Raw genomic sequence first — 24192 nt, forward strand, 5'->3', positions numbered from 1 at the left:
TAACAAACGTAAGGGGTGTACAGATGGGAGTTTAAAAACCATTCTTGTTTGTGTCTTTTTCAGACTCGGTTTTAAGACTTTCTAAAAAAAAAAAAAAAAAAAATCATAGTAAAAAATGAAAATTTCCTGTTTTATGTCATTTATTTTATGTGTTTAATGGTGTAGAATTGGAACCCAAAATAAAGAAACAAGCATAATGCTAAACCTCTTCCTGCCATACAGTCCCAAATGGTCCTACACCAACATGAAAGTATTGTGCTCTACTTCTACATAACAAAGTACACAAACTGATCTTTTCCTTTTGCTATTTCACATGATCTTGCAGAAAATCTATTAATGGCCTCTTTTAAACCAAAAGCTAATCTTAGCTAATTCCACAGCAAATATAACGTACTGTGCCATAAGCCCATAGCTCTTTGATGGGTTTCTTTTAGAGGTGCCACCATGACATATGGTGTGTCTTGAGCATATTTTTTGGACCTGGTTGAGTCTCTATCACTTCAGAACAGACCATAGTCCGTTTCTTCCAGGTGAGAACGAGAAAAAGAAAGTAAGAGAGAGAATAACTGACACCTGTACAGGTACTTTAATCATTGACTCTGGAAGGCTGATTCAAACTTCACCTCAACAGAGGTTAGAAACCAGATCGTAAAGACCTGGAAGGAACACTGCATAGCATTTTGTTCAACTCTCAACATTTCTGCCAGCTTGCCATCTCGGTAATTTGTTCTGATTTTGGTCCAAGAGCCAAATTTCGAGGGGAGGGGAAAGTTGATTACTTTGACTCCCTACTTGATTAGCACTTTACTTTATTGACCCTGAAAGGCAAAGTTGACCTCAGTGGCATTTGAACTCAGAATGTAAAGAGCAGCAAAAAAATACTGCTAAGCATTTTGTCCAACATGCTAATAAACCTGTCAGCTCACCACCATAAAAAACAACAACAACATACACACACAAACGTGTAAGTGTGATTAATGTAGTTGCCATCTGAAAGTTGATTAAGGTCAATGATAATCATTTAATACCTAAACACAATGGTTTACCAAACCACATGATCCACCCCCACCCCCATATCATTCACAAAACCTTCCAGGCAAGTTCCATGTGCATCATTTAACCCTTTCACATTAAAGCTCAATGTTGGCCCTCTTTGTTCAAAGAAGTAAACCTAGATGGGTTTCCTTGAGCCAGAGACAGTGCTAACTTCAAGCTTCGGTTGACTAACTCCTTAATGCCATCTCGTTAGGCAAAATTCTAATTATATCCTGCTTGAAGAAGTACCATTGCAAAGAAAAGATCTGAACAAGAAATAATAATAATAATAATTGTTTCAAATTTTGGCACAAGGCCAGAAATTTTAAAAGGTGTGGGGGTAGTCAGTCAAGTGCATCGACTCCAATATTTGATCAGTACTTTGTTTTATCGACCCTGAGAGGACGTAAGGCAAAGTTGACCTCGGCAGTATTTGAGCTTAGAACATGAATTGCTGGAAGAAATACAGCAAAGCATTTTCTCCAACGGTTCTAACGATTCGGCCAGCTCATCACCCCATTAATAATAATCATAATAATAATAATAATAATAAAAATTTCACTTACAGACATCTGTGTTGTATTCTGAAAGTGAAGAGTCTGAAAACTATACAACTACTACACAAGAATGGTTTCTACAGTAATCTAACGGATGATCTAGTCTAAAGTTAAGATGGACTGCATATCTTCCATTAAACTTAGTCTATATCCTCATGTATACCCCCAACGTTTGCAATCTGTTTTTAGCCAGGCAAATGACAGCAGTTGGAAAGCAGTGGTCAATGAACATTCCTGTGGGAAAATAACATGTGTATGTCTCATGGCTAAAATTTTATGGATATATATATATATATAAATAAAATATATATCTGGATGCATGTATGTATGTATATATATATATATATATAATATATAATGGCTGCCCCCTCGTTATCGAGTATGGCCAATATATATATATATATTATATATATATATATACATACATACATACACATATATATGTATATATATATATATATATATATATATATAATATATATCTGTATGCATGTATGTATATATATATATATATATTGGCCATACTCGATAATGAGGGGGCAGCCATTATATATATATATATACATACATACATACACATATATATGTATATATTATGACTTTTGTTTTGCATTGTGTGTAAGAAGGAACATAAAAGTGCATCAATACAAATTTATGTTGGAAGTCTTGTCTAAAATATGTTAATTTATGTGGTCTCAGATATCACACACAAATTAACATACATAAACTATATATATATATACATATATACGTGTGTAAATGTGTGTGTGTGTATATATATATATGTGTGTGTGCGTGAGTGTATGTATATGTGTGTGTATATATATATATAAATATATATGTATGTATATATATATGTATGTATATTTTAAGATAAGTCAAGGAATGAGATTGACTCCCTTGCTGAAAGTCTGTGAGAGAAAGAAATTTGTTTTTTCTTTTTTTTTTGGTTTTTTTCCAAAGAGGCAGGTGGGTGTCTTCTTTAGAAATTATTAAATACATTACAAGGAAAAAATTACAACGTTAGGATGAATCATTAACTATAGAACAAGAGAATGTACAAAATTCTACAGAGACAGGTTGAATTGTCATTGTGCAATTTGTGTATATATGTTATAGTTTGGTTGTTGAGTTTGTCTTGCAAAATTTTTTTTCTTCTTTTTCTTACCAACTGACTTAGATCACATAGTTATTATTATAACATTTTTTTTTAAGAATCTAATTAAGTATTTATTAATTAATTGTTATTTTTTTTCATCCAGAATATCTCTTCAGCTTTTATTTTTATTATTGAAGTTCAGCATAAATATATGTCCGTTGATTTTAGTTTGATTTTGATGAAAAAGTATATATATTATTTATTCTTCTTTGAAATGATATATATTTCTTTTAAGTATTTCCTTTTTTTTCTGTTGGAAGTCATACACTCGCAATTAAATATTTGTGTCTATTGGTAGGTCTGTTAATTGATGAATGAATGAATTAATTAATTATAATTATTAATATTTTTTTGAATCTTAAATAGTTTCAATTTGGACACAAACACTCACATGTAAGATAGCAGCAGCATCTCTGCCAAATATTAAGATCAATACCAATATCAAGTGTTGCTTTGCTCTTTACGACGCCGTTATTTGAGGACAAGCTCCAAGGAAATTGTTTATATTTTTACACAGAAGAAAATGAACAAAAAACAAAAACCAAACGTTTTTGTTACAACAACAGAAAGGCCACCAAGTGGGTTCTTGTTTTCCATTTCAGCTGGATCCTTCATTTATAAGCGCAGATAGTATGTGTTTCACATATATACATACATGCATATATAAATATATATATATATGTGTATATATGTATATATATATATATATATATATATGTATGTATACATATATATACTTACATATATATGTATGTATATATGTATGTAAATGTATATATACATGTGGATATATATATATATATATAGATGTATATGTTTATATACATGTGGATATATATATATGTTTATTTTCTGTCAGCAATGAGATAATGAATCAGTGTTTAATTAAAAAAAAGTGGATGGAGAAGTCAAAGCCTCATTTAATAATTAATGTTTTTAAGAAACTGCAGTTAATTAACTAGCAATTACACCATCACTAATTATAAAACTGCATGATTATCACCTTTAGGGTTTGGTTGGTTAAGTACCATTGAGCTTCACAATCATCACCTGTTGATTTGGTTTGATTAGTTAAATATCACCTGGGCTGAACGAGCCCCACCAGACGGTTTTAATATCACTTGAGTTTCCAAGATCTTCCCCCAGAAGGTTTAGGTTGAACTGAGTTACATGATCTGCACCAGATAATTAAATATCACTTGAGTTTCCTAATCTTCACCAGATGATTTATATTCCACTGAGCTGGCATGGTCAGCACCAGAAAGTTGAGTTTGAACTGAGCTGCATGATCAGCACCAGATAGTTGAGTTTGAACTGAGCTGCATGATCAGCACCAGATAGTTAAATATCACTTGAGCTTCGATCTTCCCCAGTTGTTTAGATTCAACTGAGCTTGCATGATCCACACCAGATGATTAAATATCACTTGAACTTCCATATCCTTCATATGATGATTTAGATTCAACTGAGCTGCACAAATCTGCATCAAATGATTAAATATCACTTGAGCTTCCATTATCTTTCTTTACCCCAGATGGTTTATATTCCACTGAGCTTGTGTGATCCTTCCTCACATGGCTAAATATCACTTGAGCTTCACAATCCGCACCCAATGGTTTAGATTCCATTGAACTTTAAAGAAAAAAACAAACCAAAAACCAGAAATCATCAATCATCATTTATACTCATCTGTTGAGTTTCATGATCATCTCTTTCTCTCTCTCTCTGCTTGTCTGAATTTATTTGATCAGTTGAGCTTCACCTGTCTCACCTGTTAGTTGATCCACCATTTATCTGAGCTTCAACAACAGACTGCAATTTGCTTTTTGCTTCTTCAGAAAAATTATTTGACTTTATTATTTGAATTTTATCACTCGAACGAGATGAAAATAGTTTTGTTTTTTTTTGTTCCTAGCTGTGCAAAACCTCAGGAAATGTTGAAAGTTAGACTTGCATTTCTGTTCACTATAATTAAATATGATAGTGATGGTATTGGTTAATGGTGGTCGTGGGTGGAGTGAGGGGGTCAGTATTTGTTGCTCTTTGTTATACAACATCATATGAGTGGGAAATTCACAGCAGTGGTTAATAAATAATATGACCAAAAATGTCTGTCTGTTCGTCTGTTGGTTGTCTGAGACCAAAATATCATCGTCTTTATGTTTTTTTTTAAATATAATATGATGATGTTACTGAAATCTGAGCTTTTTCTTTCCTCGCCTCCATATATATAAAAGTAGAGCAATAAAAAGAGAGAGAGAGAGAGAGAGTATAAGCAAAAGAAATGAGAAAGTCCATTTCAAAGAAACCAGTTGGTCATTCCATTGCATTCTACAGAGAAAAGTCTCAAAGTTCAGTAATAGAGACTTCTACTGCAGTGAATATTATACACCGACCATCATCAATGTTTTTATAATTATTATTATCATTATTATTCATATCATTATTTCTCGTAGATGCTTCTTGAGTTTTAGATGTGTATTTTTCAACAAAGGAAGGAGCAAAAATGAACAAGTTTCAATGATCCAACGTAAAGTTTGTGTATATATATATGCATGCCAAAGTAGGACATCAACAATGAATTCTCTTTCATTGTATCGTTTGTCTTTTAATTAACTAATTAATTAATTGTTTTTAATTTAAGTTTAAATTATTTTGTTTGGCTTTTTTTTTTAAATACCACTCACAGTTTGTTTGATTTATAGCTCTGGCATTGCATATTTTTTAAGAACGAATGAGAATATATATGTATATACATATATATATATATACATATATATGTATATATGTATGTGTGTGTTTGTGTATGTTTGTGTATGTGTATTTTCATAGTCAAAGTATTCATAACATCGATTCGACACTGCAGTTGGAATATTCTGGGGCATTGTTACTATAATTATCCTGGTTTGATGTGTCGTTTTCATTGTTTAAAATGGTGGGAATCTTTGACGATGTTGGACTTGTCGTTTCTTGAAACTTTGTCAATTTGTTTGTCTGAAAAACAAAGCAAAAAAAAAAAAAAATGAATAAAAGTTGAAAAAAACAAAGCTCTAAAATGGAATAATTTTAATTTAACAGCTGTGGATTGATAATTTTATTTTTATAAATTTAGTTTTATTTCATCTTTTTATTTCTTTATCTTCAGAAATAGAAATATGGACATGTAAGAAATATGACATGATGTTTATAATATTGCTTTCAAATCTTGGCACAAGGCCAGCAATTTCAGAGAAAGTGGGTAAATCAATTTCATTGATCCTATTGCTTAACTGGCACTTGTGTCCCTCACAAAAAGGATGGAAGGCAAAGTCAACCTTGGTGGAATTTGAATTTAGAACATAAAGATGAACAAAATGCTGCTGAATGTGTTGCCCATTTTGCTAATGATTCTGCCAGCTCACTGCCTTAGGTGGTTCGTAATATTGCTTTCAAATTTTGACACAAGGCCAGCAATTTCAAGGGAGAGAGTCAAGTTGATTAAATCAACTCCAATGCACAACTGGTACTTATTTTATTGACCCCTAAATGGATGAACGACAAAGTCAACCTTGGTGGAATATAAAGTCAGGATGTAAAGACAAACAACTGCCCGTGCGGTGCCATGTAAAAGCACACAGCACATTCTGCAAAGTGGTTGGCATATTAGGAAGGGCATCCAGCCATAGAAACCATGCCAAATCAGACTGGAATCTGCTGGTCAAACTGTCCAACCCATACCATTATGGAAAACAGACGTTTAATCATGATGATGATGATGAACAAAATATCACTATACATTTTGTCCAGCATGCTAACAATTCTGTTAGTTTACTGTCTTAGGTTATTAAATCCTATATGGATAAGGATTATTGCTGCTAATCCACACAGAACGATTCAAAAGTCCCTTTAGCAATTAAATAAATCATTTATAAAATATATATTTTGCTGCAGTTTGTTTCTATCTATTTTTTTTATAATATCCCTATTATTTCACCGTGAATATCTTTACTCACCTCATAAGTTGAGGATGCACCCCTCATCACCCCTATTTTGATATCTTCCCAGCACAACCCTGGCCATTCAACCCCTAAGTCTTAGTCCTTCCTGTTTCTAATGGACCACTGGGTGATGAGCTGGCTCCGCTGAGTGCAATCTGCTGCAGCCATTTTTGCATCAATCCAGGTGAATTGCATTTCCCATGTCCTCTTGGACAGTTTTTGGGTGATTTTCATTTTCCCCCCGACTCCAAATAGACCACAATTGGGTCCCCGAGTTTCTTTCTCAGGGTTGAGTGTAGGGCTAGTAACCTCACTTCATATAAGAAACATCTGTTACAGATTCACAATAACTGTCACTCAGACCCAAGCTCCTATAATGTTTGGAGCCATGTAGCTTGTCTACAGCAAGAAATCTGCTCCACGCCCCCCCCTTCTCTTAGACTTTAACTCCTCATCTCCCTGCATAAAGCTGCCTCTCTCTTTACTGCAGTCTTGTTCAGTTGAATGAGTTCAGTCTTGCAGGCTGCAAGGTAACCTCACTAGTGCTGGTGCCACACAAAAACACACACAGTACACTCTAATGTGGTTGGCATTAGAAAGGGCATCCAGCTGTAGAAACTAAACCTAAGAAAACACTAGAGTACAATGCAGTCTTATATCAGATCCAGTCAAACCGTGCAACCCATGCCAGCATGGAATATGGATGTTAAAAGATGATGATTTGTTATGTATATACTGTTTTGTAGTCATTATTAGTGATAGAAGCAGTTTTAGTTCAAAATAGCAATCTGTGCATCATACTTAAAGCAGATACATCATTGAAAGCGTATTAAATTGCTGTATTCATCTCAAGAAAGTATCTCTTGTAGATGTATAGAGTGAAAAACAAAAAACAAGAATATATCACCAGCAACAGATTTTGTCTTAACATGCATTTGTCAATGGATATTTGCTACTGACAAAGCCCAAAGAAGCATAAATACACAAGTAGCATCATCATGACTGCAACTGGATGGATTTTTTTTGGCTATTAATATATTTTCGTGTTTTTAATACATGTCAGTAAAAGATGCTTTCCTGAGACAAATACCACAGCTTCCAGGTTTTCAACCATGTATCTGCTTTAAGCATGATACACAGATTGCTACAGCTTTATATATTTTAGAAATTGTCCTTATCAAAAGAATAAGAGAATATTCATTGTTTGAAAAGTGGTACAATAAAATGGTAATCCTGTGCAGTTGCCATGAGTGGCTTGGTCAGCTGGCAGAATAAATAAGAGGACAGTAGACCAGCTATCTTGGAATCCCTGAGCCATGGCAGTCAGCTGGAAATCTGGAGTCAGGGGATGGTTAACCCTTTAGCATTTAAACCACCAATATTACACCCAAATAGTTTACCTATGTTACGGTCAAACTGGCCAGATACAGCCTCTCACACCTACCCTACAATGCTATACTATAAATAAGCAATCACATTGAAATCTCTCAAAGTGGCACATCTTTCATTGGAATTGAACCGCATATCTGTTGTATACCAGACAACCATGTCTGATTACGAAATGAGATCCTGTACCAATTTTTTCCTGTCTTAAAGATACTTGTTAACGACATACACATGCATGGTTAATCCAAAACAATGTGCCTAAAGAAAAAAATTACATTTGACAGAGTAATCTGAATGCTAAATGGTTGTTAATGGATGCCATGAAGAGAGGAAGAAGAAAAACTGTTCATTATGGACCCCCATTCATTATATGAGGATGAAATTAATGGCAAAAGGCCTCCGGAATCATTGTGCAGATGATATAGTAACGAAGCAGGATTTAAAAGACTAAAACACTCATACATTGTCTTTGATGGGTGAGGCCATCACACATATATTTTTACAGTAATTCCTCGCCATATTGCAGTTCACCTACCGTGGTTTATTATTTAAGGTTATGTCGATTCCTTTGTGGTGTTGTTTTGCATTTATCATAAAATAAATACATACAAATTATAAAAATAAATAAAAAAATATACAGTACTGCTTCTACTTCGTATATTTTCACCTCTCGCGAAGGGAGGGGGTTGGAACGTAACGCCTGCGATAGTCAAGGGATTACTGTGTATGTGTGTGTGTTTTTATGTATATATACTCTGTACTCTCTTTTAGAGAGTATCATCATCATCATCATCATCGTTTAACGTCCGCTTTCCATGCTAGCATGGGTTAGACGATTTGACTGAGGACTGGCGAACCAGATGGCTGCACCAAGCTCCAATCTGATTTGGCAGAGTTTCTACAGTTGGATGCTCTTCCTAATGCCAACCACTCCGAGAGTGTGTGGGTGCTTTTACGTGCCAGTCAGGTGGTACTGGCAACAGCCACGCTCAAATGGTGTTTTTTTACGTGCCACCTGAACAGGAGCTAGTCCAGCGGCACTGGCAATGACCTCGCTTGAATGTTTTTTTTCACGTGCCACCGGCACAAGTGCCAGTAAGGCGATGCTAGTAATATATATATATATATATGTATATAATGGATAATAAAACGAATGTTTTACACCTGGTAGTCTTTCATTTGCCATATATATATATATATATATATAACGCCATGTTGAATCGCTAGCTCCTGCACACATTGTTTTCTCTCCTTGTTTCTTTCTGTTGAAGAGCGTAGGCTCGAAACATAAAAGACTTGTTTTATTTCTATTCCCGAGCGCCATACTAATACAATTGTTTGTTTGTACTCCACCTGCCTTTGTCTTTTGTTTATTTTCGTAAACCTTCCCGTTATATATATATATATATATATACATATACAGATGCATACATTAGTGCTGGAGTCACAATAAAATTAGATGTGCTATGTAGTGATGTGTATATATGTTATATTTGACATTTTATGATAAACATCATATATAGTTTTAATAACTAGAGAAGAGAAAAACTGAAATTTCCTGAATGAATTAACTGGTTCCCTGTAAATGATGTGAAAATTTATTGAAATACATATATGTAAGTATACACTTGTATGTGTGTGTATATATAAATGTGTGTGTGTGCATATGCACATGCAGACACATGCACACACACACTATCATGTAAGCAGTAAACATTTTTCAAAGATAAATTATAAATTATATATATGGATATACATGTGTGTGCATATATAGATAGATTACTATATATTTTTATTGGCTAAACTGGAAAAATGACCATTCCTAAATACAACAATATATATATACACACACACACACTGTATATAATTCATATTTTTATACATACATGCATATGTATTAACTATAATGTAAACAGTGACGATTTAAAAAAATACTATATATATATGTGTGTGTGTGTGTGACATTAACAAGCATTCCTAAAACAGAAAAAAGTGAAGGGGCACATCCTTTCATTGGAATTGAACCGCATATCTGTTGTATACCAGACAACCATGTCTGATTACCAAATGAAATCCTGTACCAATTTTTTCCTGCCTTAAAGGTACTTGTAAACGACATACACACACACACACACTTTGTGTATGTATGTGTGTGTGTGTGTGTCTGTGTATGTATATATATATATATATGTATGTATATATATATATATATATATACATATACACATATATATATAATATATATATATATAATATATATATATATATATATATATAATATATATATATATATATATATATATATATACATACATATATATATATATATATATATATATATATATATATATATGCATATATATATATATATTATATATATATATATATATATATATATATATACATACACACACACACATTGTTTATGTCATAAATTTTTCAAAACTTCAAGAGAACATGAAATAATTAGTTTTTAATAAATGATAGCATATAAATATTGGGCTAAACACCCTTTAGATAGAAAAAGTTGGAGCCCGTAGGCAATCATTGACATATTTTTATTCTAAGGATTTGTTAACCCAATATATACATGTTGTTATATTATTATTATATACACACAGATACATGATACTTCAATAAGAAAATGAAAGAAAGAGTGCTCAAGACAGTAAAGGTGGATAGTAAATTTTTAAAATGAAATTTAGATTAGTAACTTAGTACCAATGGTGGTACAATCACTGTGTTGGCAAAATGCTGAATAACATGTCAGCATGAAACCACTGGGACTAGATTACTAATTTAAATTCCATTAAAGAATATATTTATCTTGTTGTGTACTGGGAGGATCAGTACACCAGCAATAATACAGGCACAGGTTCGATATCACTTCTTTATTGTTAGTCATAACATTAAAGAAGTGATATTGAACCAGTGCATGTGTTATTATTGGCATAATGACCTTCCCAAGACAAAAAAGATTTATTTCAACACATGAAGTCACATCAAGAATCTTGCAAACCAAATACGGAAATGAAGTATATATTTACATGTCATTGTAAATTATTATAACTCACAACCATTACTAATTTGGACTTTAAATCCTTACTCTTCTCCTTTTAACATACATTTTTTTGTGTGTGAAACTTTCAAAAGTGTCATTGTAAATACTTAAATGGAAAACTGGATAAATTAGCAGATACAAAAAAAATGAATAATTAAATAGCTGATGTTAATTAGCCAGAGATGACATAAGCAAGAAAAGTGGTAATTAAGTTAGTGTTAATGACCATCAATGAAATCTAATTAGAAATATTTGTGCATTGAGGAAAAAGACAACATTAGCTGAATAACTTATTATTAATTGATTTTTGTGTGCAAGAAGTGGAGTTAATTCTGGACATGTTTAAGTCTTATTGGACCTCCTCAGCAAAACATAGACTTGAGATATTAAAGAGAGAATCACTGTGTAAATATTAGGATACTGTAGATGATTAGGTGTGAAAAATTAGCATGTTGAGAAATGAATTAGTTACTCAGTAACACCATCTGTATGGAAAAACAATAGTTAAGTTAGTGGTAACATTCAAAATAAAAAAAAATTTTCTCTAATAATTATAATAATGCCAGAAGACAAATCCTATACCTGATACAATTATTGTTTAATATTTGTAAAGCAGCTGGTTGCAGAGTGGAGTGGGGGATGAGAATTGAGATAAGGCGGAATGGGAATGATAAAAAAAAAAAGAAAAAAAATTAAATAAAAACTTTAAATGTTAGATGAAAATATCAAAACTTAAATCCCTTAAATATCATTGGCCCCCTCATAATTTTTAGGAATTCATCCTCTATGAAAGAAAATTTTTTTAGCATAGTTCCAAAAGACCACCAATTGTTTGGGGGAAGGTGGGGGGTGGGTAGTCGGTCGATGCTAGTGCCCCCCCCCACCTCCCAGTAGTGGAACAGTACCATAATTTGTTGATACCCTGGAGAGAGAAAGGTAACTCCAACAGGATTTGAACTCAGAAGAGGAAAAACCAGAACAAATTCAAGACGTTTTTTCCCTCATCAAGGTAATGGTTCTGCCGATTTAACTCCCTTAATAATGGTTTCAAATTTTGGCACTGGACCAGTCGGAAGGATGAATGGCAAAGTCAACCCCAACAGAATTGGAGTTCAAAACACAAAGACTGTGAAGGAATGCTGTGAAGCATTTTGTCCAATTCCTCAACAATTCTATCAGCTTGCCATCTTGGAACTTTTTAGCATCCAGATTATTCAGACAAATGTAATGGTTATCCCTCCACATTGGTCTGAATTAATCATGTATTATCTCACAGCTTTGAGATTTTGATGACGAGGCAGCTTACTTTCAGAATGACAATGTAGGGTAGGTGAGAGAGGCTTGATCTAGCTGGTTTCACCATAAAACAGGTAGAATATTTGGGCCACATATGGCTGGTTTAAATGTTAAAGTCAGGGGTGGACTGAGAGGCACGTGCCCTCCCACCCCGTGCAACTCAAGAAGTGCACCCTTCTAAATAATGTTATTACACCCTTTTCTCCTGGAATTGTATTCCCCTCTGACCTTGTGCCCTCCCTTTGGAAAATTCCTGGGACTGCACCTGAAAGGGTTAATAATCGTTTGAAATTTTGGCATAAGCCAGCAATTTCAGGACAGGGGTCGTCAATTAGATAGACCCCAGTGTCCAACTGGTACTTATTTTATCAACTGCTGAAAGGATGAAAGGCAAAGTTAACCGTGGTAGGATTTGAACTCAAGGACATAATACTAACTTTAATAATAACTATTTCTAATCTGGCTCAAGGCCACCAATTTTTGAGGAAAGGAGGTCAGTCAATACTATTCAATTCAGTAATTGATTGATATTTTAATTTATTGTCCTGGAGAGACAAAAGGTAAAGTTGACCTCAGCAGGATTTGAACTCAGAGCATAATACACTTCAAGCTATTTTCCCGATGCTCAAACAATTCAACCAGTTTGCTGCCTTAATCCATTAGCATTCGGATTACTCTGTCAAATGTTAAGACCCCCTTTGGTCATGAATGACCATGGGATTGCCCCTGTCCAGGCAAGGTTGCTTATGGAAGACCAGCAGTCGTCCATGCATGCCAACCTCCTCTCTCTATGCCACTGATGTAATCCAAGGGAAAGGCAAACACTGATACAGCTTGGCACCAGTGACATTGCAACTCATTTCTACAGATGAGTGAACTAAAAACAACGTGAAATAAAATGCCTTGTTCAAGAACACAACACACAGCCTCGTCTGGGAACTGAAATCACAATCTCATGATTGTGAGCCCGACAGCCTAACCACTGAACCAGGTGCCTTCCCATGCGCTGTCAAATGTAATGCTTATTTGTTCACTTTGTTCTATATTAATCATGCATTATCTTGTAACTTTGAGATATTGAGGATGTGATTGTTTGTTTTTACAATGACATTGTAGGGTAGGTGTGAAGGGCCAGATGTGGCCAGTTTGAACATAAAGCAGGTAGAATATTTAACCAAAAGGTTAAATAATGGTTTCTGATTTGGGAACAAGACCGGCAATTTTGAGGACTTTAGCACCTGACTTGTATTTTATCGACACTAAAAGGATGAGAGACAAAGATGACCTTGGTGAAAAAATAGAACTCAGAGTCTAGAAAATTGCTAAGACAAGGCATTTTATCCAGTTCTTAAGTAGCTGTGCCAGCTCAAGGACAGGAAACGATAGACTTTATTTGATGGACATCACCAAAATAATACGGTCATATTTGGCTTTGCATCAGGAAACACACACGAAGCTTAAAATTGCTTTGTCCATGACTAACACCAACCCATGGGGCATAAGTCTTCTTTTTTACCTTTGAAAAAGTAATATTTTTTAATATTTTGTTTCACTTTTTGCCACCACCAAGCCTGTTCCTAACATAAAAGGGGCCATGAATCTCTGGCCAGTATGTCTGTAAAGTCATCAATATTGTCTAATGGCAATATTCGGTGTGAAACCAATGGTAACATTCTGACCACTTACATGGTTCCATTGAGCTGAAATGTCTGTTTTGGCATGGTTTCTACGACTGGATACCTTTCTTAATACCAACCACTTTACACAGTGTACTGGGTACTTTTTTTGTATAGCACCAGTATTAGTGAAGTCACCAGGTATTCACAAGGCAAAATCCCTTAGCTGAGGGGAGTGCCGAAGGATGAGAAAATGAGAGATACATACACATAGGCAGTTTTTATTACTGATGTGAAATGAAATGTCTACAAAATTGGTGCTCATTGTAAGGATGCTGTGGCTCTCATCACATAAGGAAATGATACACAACATCAAGAAGATTCTATAGGAGTCACTTGAAGTCATCATCATCATCGTTTAATGTCCGTTTTCCATGCTAGCATGGGTTGGACAGTTCAACTGGGGTCTGGGAAGCCAGTAGGCTGCGCCAGGCCCAGCCTGATCTGGCAGTGTTTCTACAGCTGGATGCTCTTCCTAATGCCAACCACTCCGTGAGTGTAGTGAGTGCCTTTTACGTGCCACCTGCACAGGTGCCAGACGAGGCTGGCAAACGGCCATGATTGGATGGTGCTTTTTACGTGCCACTGGCACGGGGGCAGACGAGGCTGGCAAACGGCCACGATCGGATGGTGCTTTTTACGTGTTCAATGAAAAAGAAAAATCTTTTGACAAATTCATTATTTGATTTTAATATGGTGACCACATGTTTGAAGTCCTAAAACTTACAAGAAGGAAGGACATAGGGAGCAGTCATAAAATCTGATATCCTAGAAACCTGGCGACAATCTGAAAAATGTGTTCCTAGTTCTTCAAATTTAAATGCCATGAAATGCAAAAAATCTAATATTTGAAGTATCAATACCATTTTCTTTACCCTTCCACACTCTCAGACACAGAGAATGACCTCGAAATGTTAAATTTCTCATTATTTACAGCCAGTTTATTAGATTACTCTAAAAAATTCTCTCAAAAAGACCATATCCTTACCAAACCAAAAACTCACAGAAATGTTCAATCAATAACGTCTGCAGAATGTGTTGTTAATGATAAAATTCCTAAAACCTAATCTCTCTCTCTCTATCTCCACACATGTGCCTATAACTTTTGGTTATTCAAAATTATCTGATATTTCTTACAGAGCGAAGAAATTTACGCTAAAAAAATTAAGAAAATTTTCTTCTTTGGTAAATTGGTTAACCATGCTAATTATTATTGGAAGATAAGACTAAGTTAGTTGGTGAAAAGAAGTTATGAATTAGAAGTTTTGTATGCCTTAGAAGAAATAATAATAATAATAATAATAATAATAATGATAATAATAATAATAATAATAATAATAATAATAATAATAATAATAATAATAATAATAATAATAATAATAGCAATAGTAAGAGAAAAGGTTCAAAAAGAAGTTGAGTAGAATTAGCAAAATAAATAAGAAATAAACACATTTAAAATAACGAACAGAAAGAACTGATTAATTAACGTCACAATTGAAATAAATTATAATGAATAATTAAATTTAAATAAAAATATGATTGGAACAGAGGTCATTATTTTGAGAAGGTAGAAAGAGGCATGTATGTGTGTGTGTGTATATATATACATATATATGCACATATACGCAGTGCTATGTGTGTGGCAAGTTTTCTACGGCCGGATGCCCTTCCTGACGCCAACCCCCACCTGTTGCCAAGCAAGGTAGTTAAATATATATATATATACACACGCACACACACATATATATATATATATATACACACATATATATAGATACATACACACACGTATTTACTCATGTATAAGTTGAACCCTGAATTTTCAGTTAAAATCAAGTTTAAAATAGTAAAATACTGTGACTTATACACAAGTAAATACAATATGTATGCTTGTATATATGTAATGTGTGTATAAATATATATATATATATACATACACACACATACATAAATAAATGTGTATATATAAATAGGAGGAAATATGAAGAGAACTGTGATGGAAGAGGGGAGAAGGGTATGTACGAGAAGACATGAGGAAGAGACAGGGGGAGGAGAGAAAGGAGGTTGTGGGGTCAATGGTTAAAACTTACATGATTTCATGGATAAGGGGGGAATTTCAGCAAATATTTATGTTCGACGTCAAACATTGGTTTGGACCTGCCTTCCAGCTTAAATATTGATTCATTTCCTGTACGATGGGAGACAGTATATGATTAGTATACGATTAATTAAAAACAAACAGTCATCAAAATATATAATAATATATATATAAAGATATGTGTATGTGAATATGTGTTGTGTCTGGAAAATTCAGTGTAAGAAATTTCACTGTATAGGAAAATTTGCTATATGGATAATGATAAAACATATTATATAAGCTTATTTTAGAATTTAAAAAAAAAAATTATAAAATGTTTTATAAAAAGCCTTTATTTAATGTCAAACATTAAAAAAAAAATGTGGTGAGGTCATTTAAAATGGAATTTCTTAAGGTGAATTTTCCGATGGCAAAAATGGTTATGGTGAAATTTCATATAACCAGCATGTGTGTATGTGTTCCTCTAGAATAAAAACCAAATTTGGACCACCTTGACAAAGACAATTTTCATGAATTTAAACTGATTCTGGATGTAAGACAGCAATTGAAAAAAAAGATTTGTAATTATTAATGAACTAATTAACCATTTAACCAATTAATTAACTCATCCGTTTGATAAATCATTTGGTCAATCAATCGGGGTTACAGTCATATCACGTTGAAAACATGGGCTCTCGTCTGATCACTAATGTTAAGCAATGTTGAACGAGTTGGAACTTAGATGTGTGATCCCTTGGGAAATGTAGGAGACGGAAGTAAAATTTTAATCCCTCTTTTGTTTTAATTTCAGGGTTGTGAAGCAAATGATTAACAAAGCAGCTAGGAAATATATACAATCAGTGCAAGCATGGCTGGGTGGTTAGAAATTTGTTTCCCAACCACATGGTTTTGAGTTCAGTCCCATTGCATGGCACCTTGGGCAAGTGTCTTCTAGCATAGTCTCAGGCTGACCAAAGCCTTTTGAGTGGATTTCACAGATGGAAACTGAAAGCATTTTCTCGGAAGAAAAAGAAGAGTTGCCTCCCATGGTATTATGTAAATTAATTTTCTTATTATGAAGGCAGCAACTAAATACTTTGATTTTTGAGTTTAAGGAAGTACTTCTATTGGGTGAAATTCTTAGAATTTTTCTCCCCTAGACCAAGCAAAACTTGCAACACCTGTTCAACTATGGCCCAGGTTGTTCAAGCAGTTACCAGTCAATTTTGTATGGTGTACTTTCCTCTTTTACCCACCATATATACGTGACTAATGTTGTAACATTGTGTCTCTTAGATCCTCAAAGAGTACCTATGGTTATTTAGCCCAGCTTTAAAAGGGCTCTGTGTTGCTCCAACACATTTTCGTGTGTGTCCCTTCTTTGTTGTTGCTGTTTTTGAGAACACTACTGCTGCTTCATAGACCATAACCTCAATGCTACATCGACCATTCACGGCTAACCCTACACAAGCGTCCTGCCTCTGCGCACAACTCTGGGTGTTCACTATTATTCTTATGGTATCATTTGTGTGACTCAGGCCATCCAGTTTGTGTGAACATGCCCTGCTTTCACATGAACCAATTCTAGCTAAGAGTTTAATAGGCTCTGTGTCTCAAAGGTAAGCTTAAGAGAGCAGGGGACAAGCAGAATAAACTGTAAACTTAGCAAAGGCAATGGAAAATCACTGCTGTATCTTTTCCATGAGAAATCTTGAATCTTTAAACTTTGGCATACAAGTCCAAGATTGCCGATGCTGGTAGACATGGCACATGGAAGGAGAGGGAGAGAGAGAGAGAGAGAGAGGGAGGGAGGGAAAGACACATATATCATATAGTGTTAGAAAGATAACCCACCACCAAAAAATAAGGTAGGATGGTCACAATTTGGATGTTTTTGATAAAAGGACTGCCTAATCTGGGCCAACATAGGTAAAATTGTTAGCAGGAAAAAAAGCGAGAGAGGAAATGTGTGTGTATGTATATATATATATAGGTAGGTAGGGTAAAATCCAAGTAAAACCTTGGAATCCCTATTAGGAAATGAAACATGTGTAATGGTGAATAAAGAATACTAAAAAATTTCTCGACTTCCTGTTTTGTTATATGTGTGTGTGCGTGTGTATAATATTTGAAAGAAATGAATAAAATGACTTTTCTGGTAAATATTTTTCACTTTAAAAATTAGATGTTTACAAATTGTATCATTTACTAAACAACATAATTTGCGAACATTTAATTATTTAAGTAGAAAATAATTCCTAGAAAATTTTGTTTTTGGATTTGGTTTGCAAGATTCTTTATATGAGTTCGTGTGTTGAAGCATATTCTGTTGTGTCTGGAGGGAGTCATTCTCTTTTAGTGCCTTATTATTTAACACACTCACCAGTAAAGAGTCAAGACTATTGAAAAGGTTGCAAGATGCAACGAAAATTTTAGAAAATAAAAATAAGAAATAAGTGGAAATTTTACCGGTGTGTGTGTGTTACATTATAAGGTACTAAAAGAGAATGACTCTACTCAGACACAACAGAATTCCTAGAAAAGTCATTCATTTTCTTCAAATATACACTAATGCAACAAGGATTTCCTAATTCTATTATACTGACATAGACATGTGTGTATGTGTGTGTTTGTATTATTGTAGGTAGGTAGGGGAAAGACCGAGAGAGAAGGGAATGGCTTGAGAATGTATGAAGAATTTATCTAGTTTGAAACATTTTTTTCTCACTCAGACATATATATGTACAAATCATACTTTCTTACAACAGACACGTGCCGTAAGGTGTGGCTTTTGATTCTTATGACATGAATGCATTGTAAAAAGGTGTGAAGTCACACCTAGTCAATTATTAGACAGCAAAATCTCAATTCCAAAGAATTACCTTGAAAAGGAAACAAAACAAAGTAAGGTAAGTAGATAGAGAGATAAATGGATAGAAAGATAGATAGATATAGATAGATTACATAGATCAATAGCGATAGAGACTGGAAGATGGACAGACAGATAGGTACATAGAGACAGATAGAGCGACATATTAGATAGAGAGATAGATAAATAGGTAGAGCGACAGACAAGACAGACAGACAGATAGATAGATAGACAGACAGACAGATAGATAGACAGACAGACAGATAGATAGACAGATAGATAGACAGACAGACAGATAGATAGACAGACAGATAGATAGACAGACAGACAGATAGACAGACAGACAGATAGACAGACAGACAGACAGACAGATAGATAGATAGATAGATAGATAGATAGATAGATAGACAGATAGATAGATAGATAGACAGACAGACAGATAGATAGATAGACAGATAGATATAGACAAATAGGCAGTGTGACAGACAGAGTGTCAGACTGATAGAAAGATAGATAGATAGGTGAGAGGGAGATGGAAAAGAGAGAGAGAAAAGGTAATGGATGTAATGAAAAAGATAAAGAAACCCAACCAAGGTTTTAAGTTTCTGGGTACTTCATGAAAATAGTTTTAGAAGCGGAGATATGTTACAAGCGAGACATGACTGTTTTTGAGAGACATAAATAACTGTAATGGATATTTAGTTTATCCAAGGACGGGAGTGGGGGGGGGGGAAGAAGAAAAAGAAACCAAGATAAGGTTTAATGAAGTAAGGTAAGAGCCAGACTATATTTTGGTATGTCTAAAGAAAATGTGGTTTTGGCGTCGGCAGCAATTTAAAAATGATCTAAAATAAGAATATAGGATTTAAAAATCAAGATCAAAATTAAAATGTGAATAATGTAATGATATTATGGTGGAAATGTAAATTGCTTTCAAGAAATGCTTAAAATACAGAAAAAGGTATGAGATGATGTTGAGTTGATGAAGGTAGTAAATTCTTTGCAAGGTACATAAAGTTTAAATGTCTTGTTGAAGAGGTTTTATGAAAAACCTGAAAATATAGGACCAATCTGTGAAACATATTCTTCCTTTAAACATTACAAATTTCAGATAATTTTTTTTTAAAGAAATTACTGGATTTTTAATTAAAAAATAAATATTATAATTTTCATTTTGTTTGCAGCAATGTCGTAGATATTTGTACAAAATAATTAGAAATGAGTTTCCTAAAGTCCCTTATTGTCTTTCATTAAGAAACTTAGTCGTAAGAAACATGTATGCTATATTTCTATAATTTTCTTAATAATATTTGATAAATCTGTAAACATTTTACCAAACTTACAATTTTTAAAATAAAGTCTTCTTTGTATCTTCAGCCAACTTTAGCTAAGTAAGGAAATATTTGAAATATTTTGGGCTTCAAGAATAACTGAACCATTTCATCTAATCAGAATTACTGCATCATTAGATTATAATTAAGACAATGTTCTGAGCAATGGCAAGATGAAATGTAGATAACAGAGAGAAAAAACCCCAGTCAAAGGGGGGAAAAAAAAGGAATGCCATTAGAGTACTGTAACAAATAGGTAAATGTATGTTATTGATAACTCTTAGAAGAAGGTGCTTCTTTTCCATTCACTTTGGTGAATGGAGTATTGATCAGGAGGAACTGATGTTATCAGATGGCATCCAATGATCATCAGGTGTTCTGACCCTGAACTGTAACACACCCTCCTAATTGTGGGTGCTATGGTTCAAAGTTGAAACAATTAGGCACACACACTAAATAAGAACAACAAAATATAAAATATATATGCTTCTACTTTGGCATATTGAGACTTAGTTCTCATTTCTGTACCTATCTATCTCACTCTCATACACACACATATATGTATAATAAACATATTTGTCCAATCAAATTAATGTATTGAGTTTTATATCCGATAATGTTTACCTTAAGTAAAATATATTTTACAACTCTAACATTGTTACATATTATAATATTTTTTTCTCTCCTTGTTTTTTCTGTGTCCCTTACTGTAGAAGAGCATAGACTCGAAATGTAAAAGACATTTTCTATTCCTGAGCATTATACTAATACATCTGTTTGTTTTGTACACCACCTGTCTTCGTCTTTTGTTTTTTTTTTCGTAAACTCCCCCTTAAATATTATAATGTATGTATCAAATTTATGTATAAATATACAATGAATGTAAGTATGTACATATGTATGCGTGTATGAAATTCCATTCATATGAAAGCTGAGAAGTGGAAAAGAACACAGAGTTTAATTCCAAGTTGTGAAGCAGATAACAAGCTGTGGCCAAGTCCCAAGTAAATACATCACAACTGTCATTGTTACAAACTGATGACACTTCTTCCATTTTGTGGATTACATAAGAATGTGTGGGATCCGTCAAATTACATACAAGTAATATTTCTTTTGTCTATTCTCAGTGTTACCAAATATTTATTTTAACACATTCTAACCATTAACATACAATATAAAGATGACAAACTATCAGCTTTAGCTCTGTGGTAATTGCCTCCCTTGAGTCGTTCACCTCTCTTTTTATGAGTCAAATATATTTTCACAGCATCTCTGATCTTTTTCTTTTTAAATCATAATCTGATAATCTTTAACCCCTTACCCAACAATTATTTTGAAAATAAATGTAATTTTTCAGACATATTTTTTAATTGTTTTATTTTACTATGTTTTGAATGGTGATTTCGAGGTATATTTCAAACCTTATTTATTATGAATTTTAATTCAATAATATTGATTTTAAATTACCGCTTTGGGCAGAAACGAGTTAACCCGTTTTTTTCATAATCATATTACTTTTACAAAAAATCATGTTATTTTATTTGGTTATCTTATTTTCCGTTTGCTGTCGATTTTGGCGAGTCTATCTTTTGACGAGTTAACTCGCCAGAGATAGAAAAAAACGATTTCGGTCAAAACGCATCAAAACGGTTTCTGCCGGGTAAGGGGTTAATGAAGATAATAATCCTTATTACTCCAGCTAGACTGACACTATAGGCTTCTGTAAATTCATATTAATTTTTTTCATTTTCTCCCCTTCTAATTTAAATATGAAACTTTTAAATAAATGTTCAGCCTTAAGTCTTTTGATACTAATCTGCTTGAGACTGCTTCAGGTCCTGTGAGACAAACTTATTGTTTTAAAATAATCTAAATTAAACATTTACTTATACTGTATAAAATAATCTTAGATAATTAGATGGAATCATAATTTCTGAAATGTGTAATGTTTACTGAAGAAGAACATTACAATGTTATCACATCAATTGTAATTTCACAGATAAAAGGCTTTCAAATAATTTAAACTGTTGAGGTTTTTATTTTAGACATGTTTCAGGTTAGTACGTGAATTTAAATTGTATAAATTTTAATAATTTTACCATTAATGCAGACACAATAAGTACCGATGTTTATGGTTTAGAAATAGCCTGAGATGGTCTCTTGTGTCATTGTTTCAATGCAAAAATAAAAGAACATTTCTTTTTTCATTTAAAAATAAGGGGGAGAGAGAGAGAGAGAGAGAATGATGGGGAGGAAGAGAGTCAGAAAGAAAAAGACAGACGAAGAGAAAACAGATAGATGGACAGACAGATAGATAATTGGACAGACAGAAGATAGATTGACACACAGGTGGATAAACATATAGATAGACAGACAAATAGGTAGATAGATAGATAAACAGATGCTAGACAGAAGACAGGATAGATAGTCAGACAAATAGATGGATAGATAAATAGAAAAAGAGACAGATAGATAGATTGACAGACAGATAAACAGAAGGATAGATAGACAGAGAATATACCAACCAAAGCATCACTCTCTATTCCGTCATTGGTTGTATTATTTTCAGACTTTGATTTCGGTGAGTCGGGGGGCGCTGGTTGAGTGTCATAGCCAACATCTTCTGGTCGCAGACGTTGCAAAGATGGCGCATCATGATTACCTGAAGTATTCCATGGGTAAGTTTCATTCACCCATTCTGCGGGGTCTTCCCATGGTGCCCTTCTACCGTAGAGCTAGATAATAGAAGAAACGAGAAAAAGAAAGAAGAGGATAAATGATAAGCTTCCTGGCAAACAGGACAGATTTATAAGGATGACGTCAATGTCTGAGGTTAATGAGTAATTAACAAAAATGTTCTGATTATTAAAAATCTTTCCATTTCAACCGGTTTCTGATTATCCCTGATTCTGTGAAATCGTATCACCTATTTAACAAATATTTATATTCTAATTAAAACTCACCATTAATTTTATGTTTTTAAGAGGGGCAGACATAGTTGTGTGGGTAAGAAATCTGCTTCCCAACCACATAGTTCCGGGTTCAGTCTCACTGTGTGGCACCTTGGGCAAGTGTCTTCTACTATAGCCCCAGGTCAACCAAAGCCTTGCGAGTAGATTTAGTAGATGGAAACTTAAAAGAAGCCTGCTGTACATATATATGTGTGGGTTGAGTGTGAATCTATGTTTGTGTTTGACATCACATGATAGTTGTAAATGAGTGTCACTGTTATACAAGCAGTGTCATTAATTTCTAATATTCTGCAAAAACATGTCCAGCCATGTGGAAGCCTTACTTTGCTTGGAAACAGGTTAGGGTTGGTGTCAAGAAGGACATTTAGCCATAGAATGTCTGCTTGAATAAACTCCACCTGACCCATGCAAGCATGGAAATGTGGACGTTAAAATGATGACGATGATGATAAAGAAATGCATTTTATATTAACCCCACCCCACCAATGAAGTTTATGATTTAAAAAACATGGGCAGTGGTACAATAATCTCTTGATTTTTTTTTTCTTCCCCAAAGGACCCTTTGTGTTGATATACCACAAAGTCTTTTTTCGGTTTTGCTCTTTTCACAAATTCTACCATCCACCATAATACTACTACTACTACTACTACTACTAATAATAATAATTTCAAATTTTGGCTCAAGGCCAGCAATTGCAGGGGAGGGGCTAAATCAACTACACTGACTCCAGTGTTCAACTGGGAATTATTTTAAGGATCACAGGCAAAGCTGACCTTGGCGGAATTTGAACTCAGA

At 33.8% G+C, this 24192-nt stretch overlaps 1 protein-coding gene across 11 annotated transcripts in view; it reads right to left on the minus strand.

Annotated features, from left to right (window-relative positions):
- Positions 1-3682: 3682 nt before the first annotated feature.
- The window catches only part of LOC115222805 (neuron navigator 2-like), a 510687-nt gene continuing 490177 nt past the window's right edge, over positions 3683-24192 (minus strand). For 10 of the 11 annotated variants that reach the window (XM_036511902.1, XM_036511895.1, XM_036511901.1 and 7 more), the window contains 2 exons: positions 22950-23159; positions 3683-5745 (listed from right to left, as the gene is read on the minus strand). In XM_036511902.1, the coding sequence (XP_036367795.1) occupies positions 5593-5745; positions 22950-23159 (363 nt within the window). In that variant the 3' untranslated portion in view covers positions 3683-5592. Of the gene's footprint in view, positions 5746-16238; positions 16336-22949; positions 23160-24192 lie in introns of those variants that run through there. The other variant, XM_036511898.1, reaches the window with a different exon arrangement.

Source organism: Octopus sinensis, linkage group LG21, assembly GCF_006345805.1.
Source record: "Octopus sinensis linkage group LG21, ASM634580v1, whole genome shotgun sequence".
In the NCBI taxonomy this organism is placed as follows: domain Eukaryota; kingdom Metazoa; phylum Mollusca; class Cephalopoda; order Octopoda; family Octopodidae; genus Octopus; species Octopus sinensis.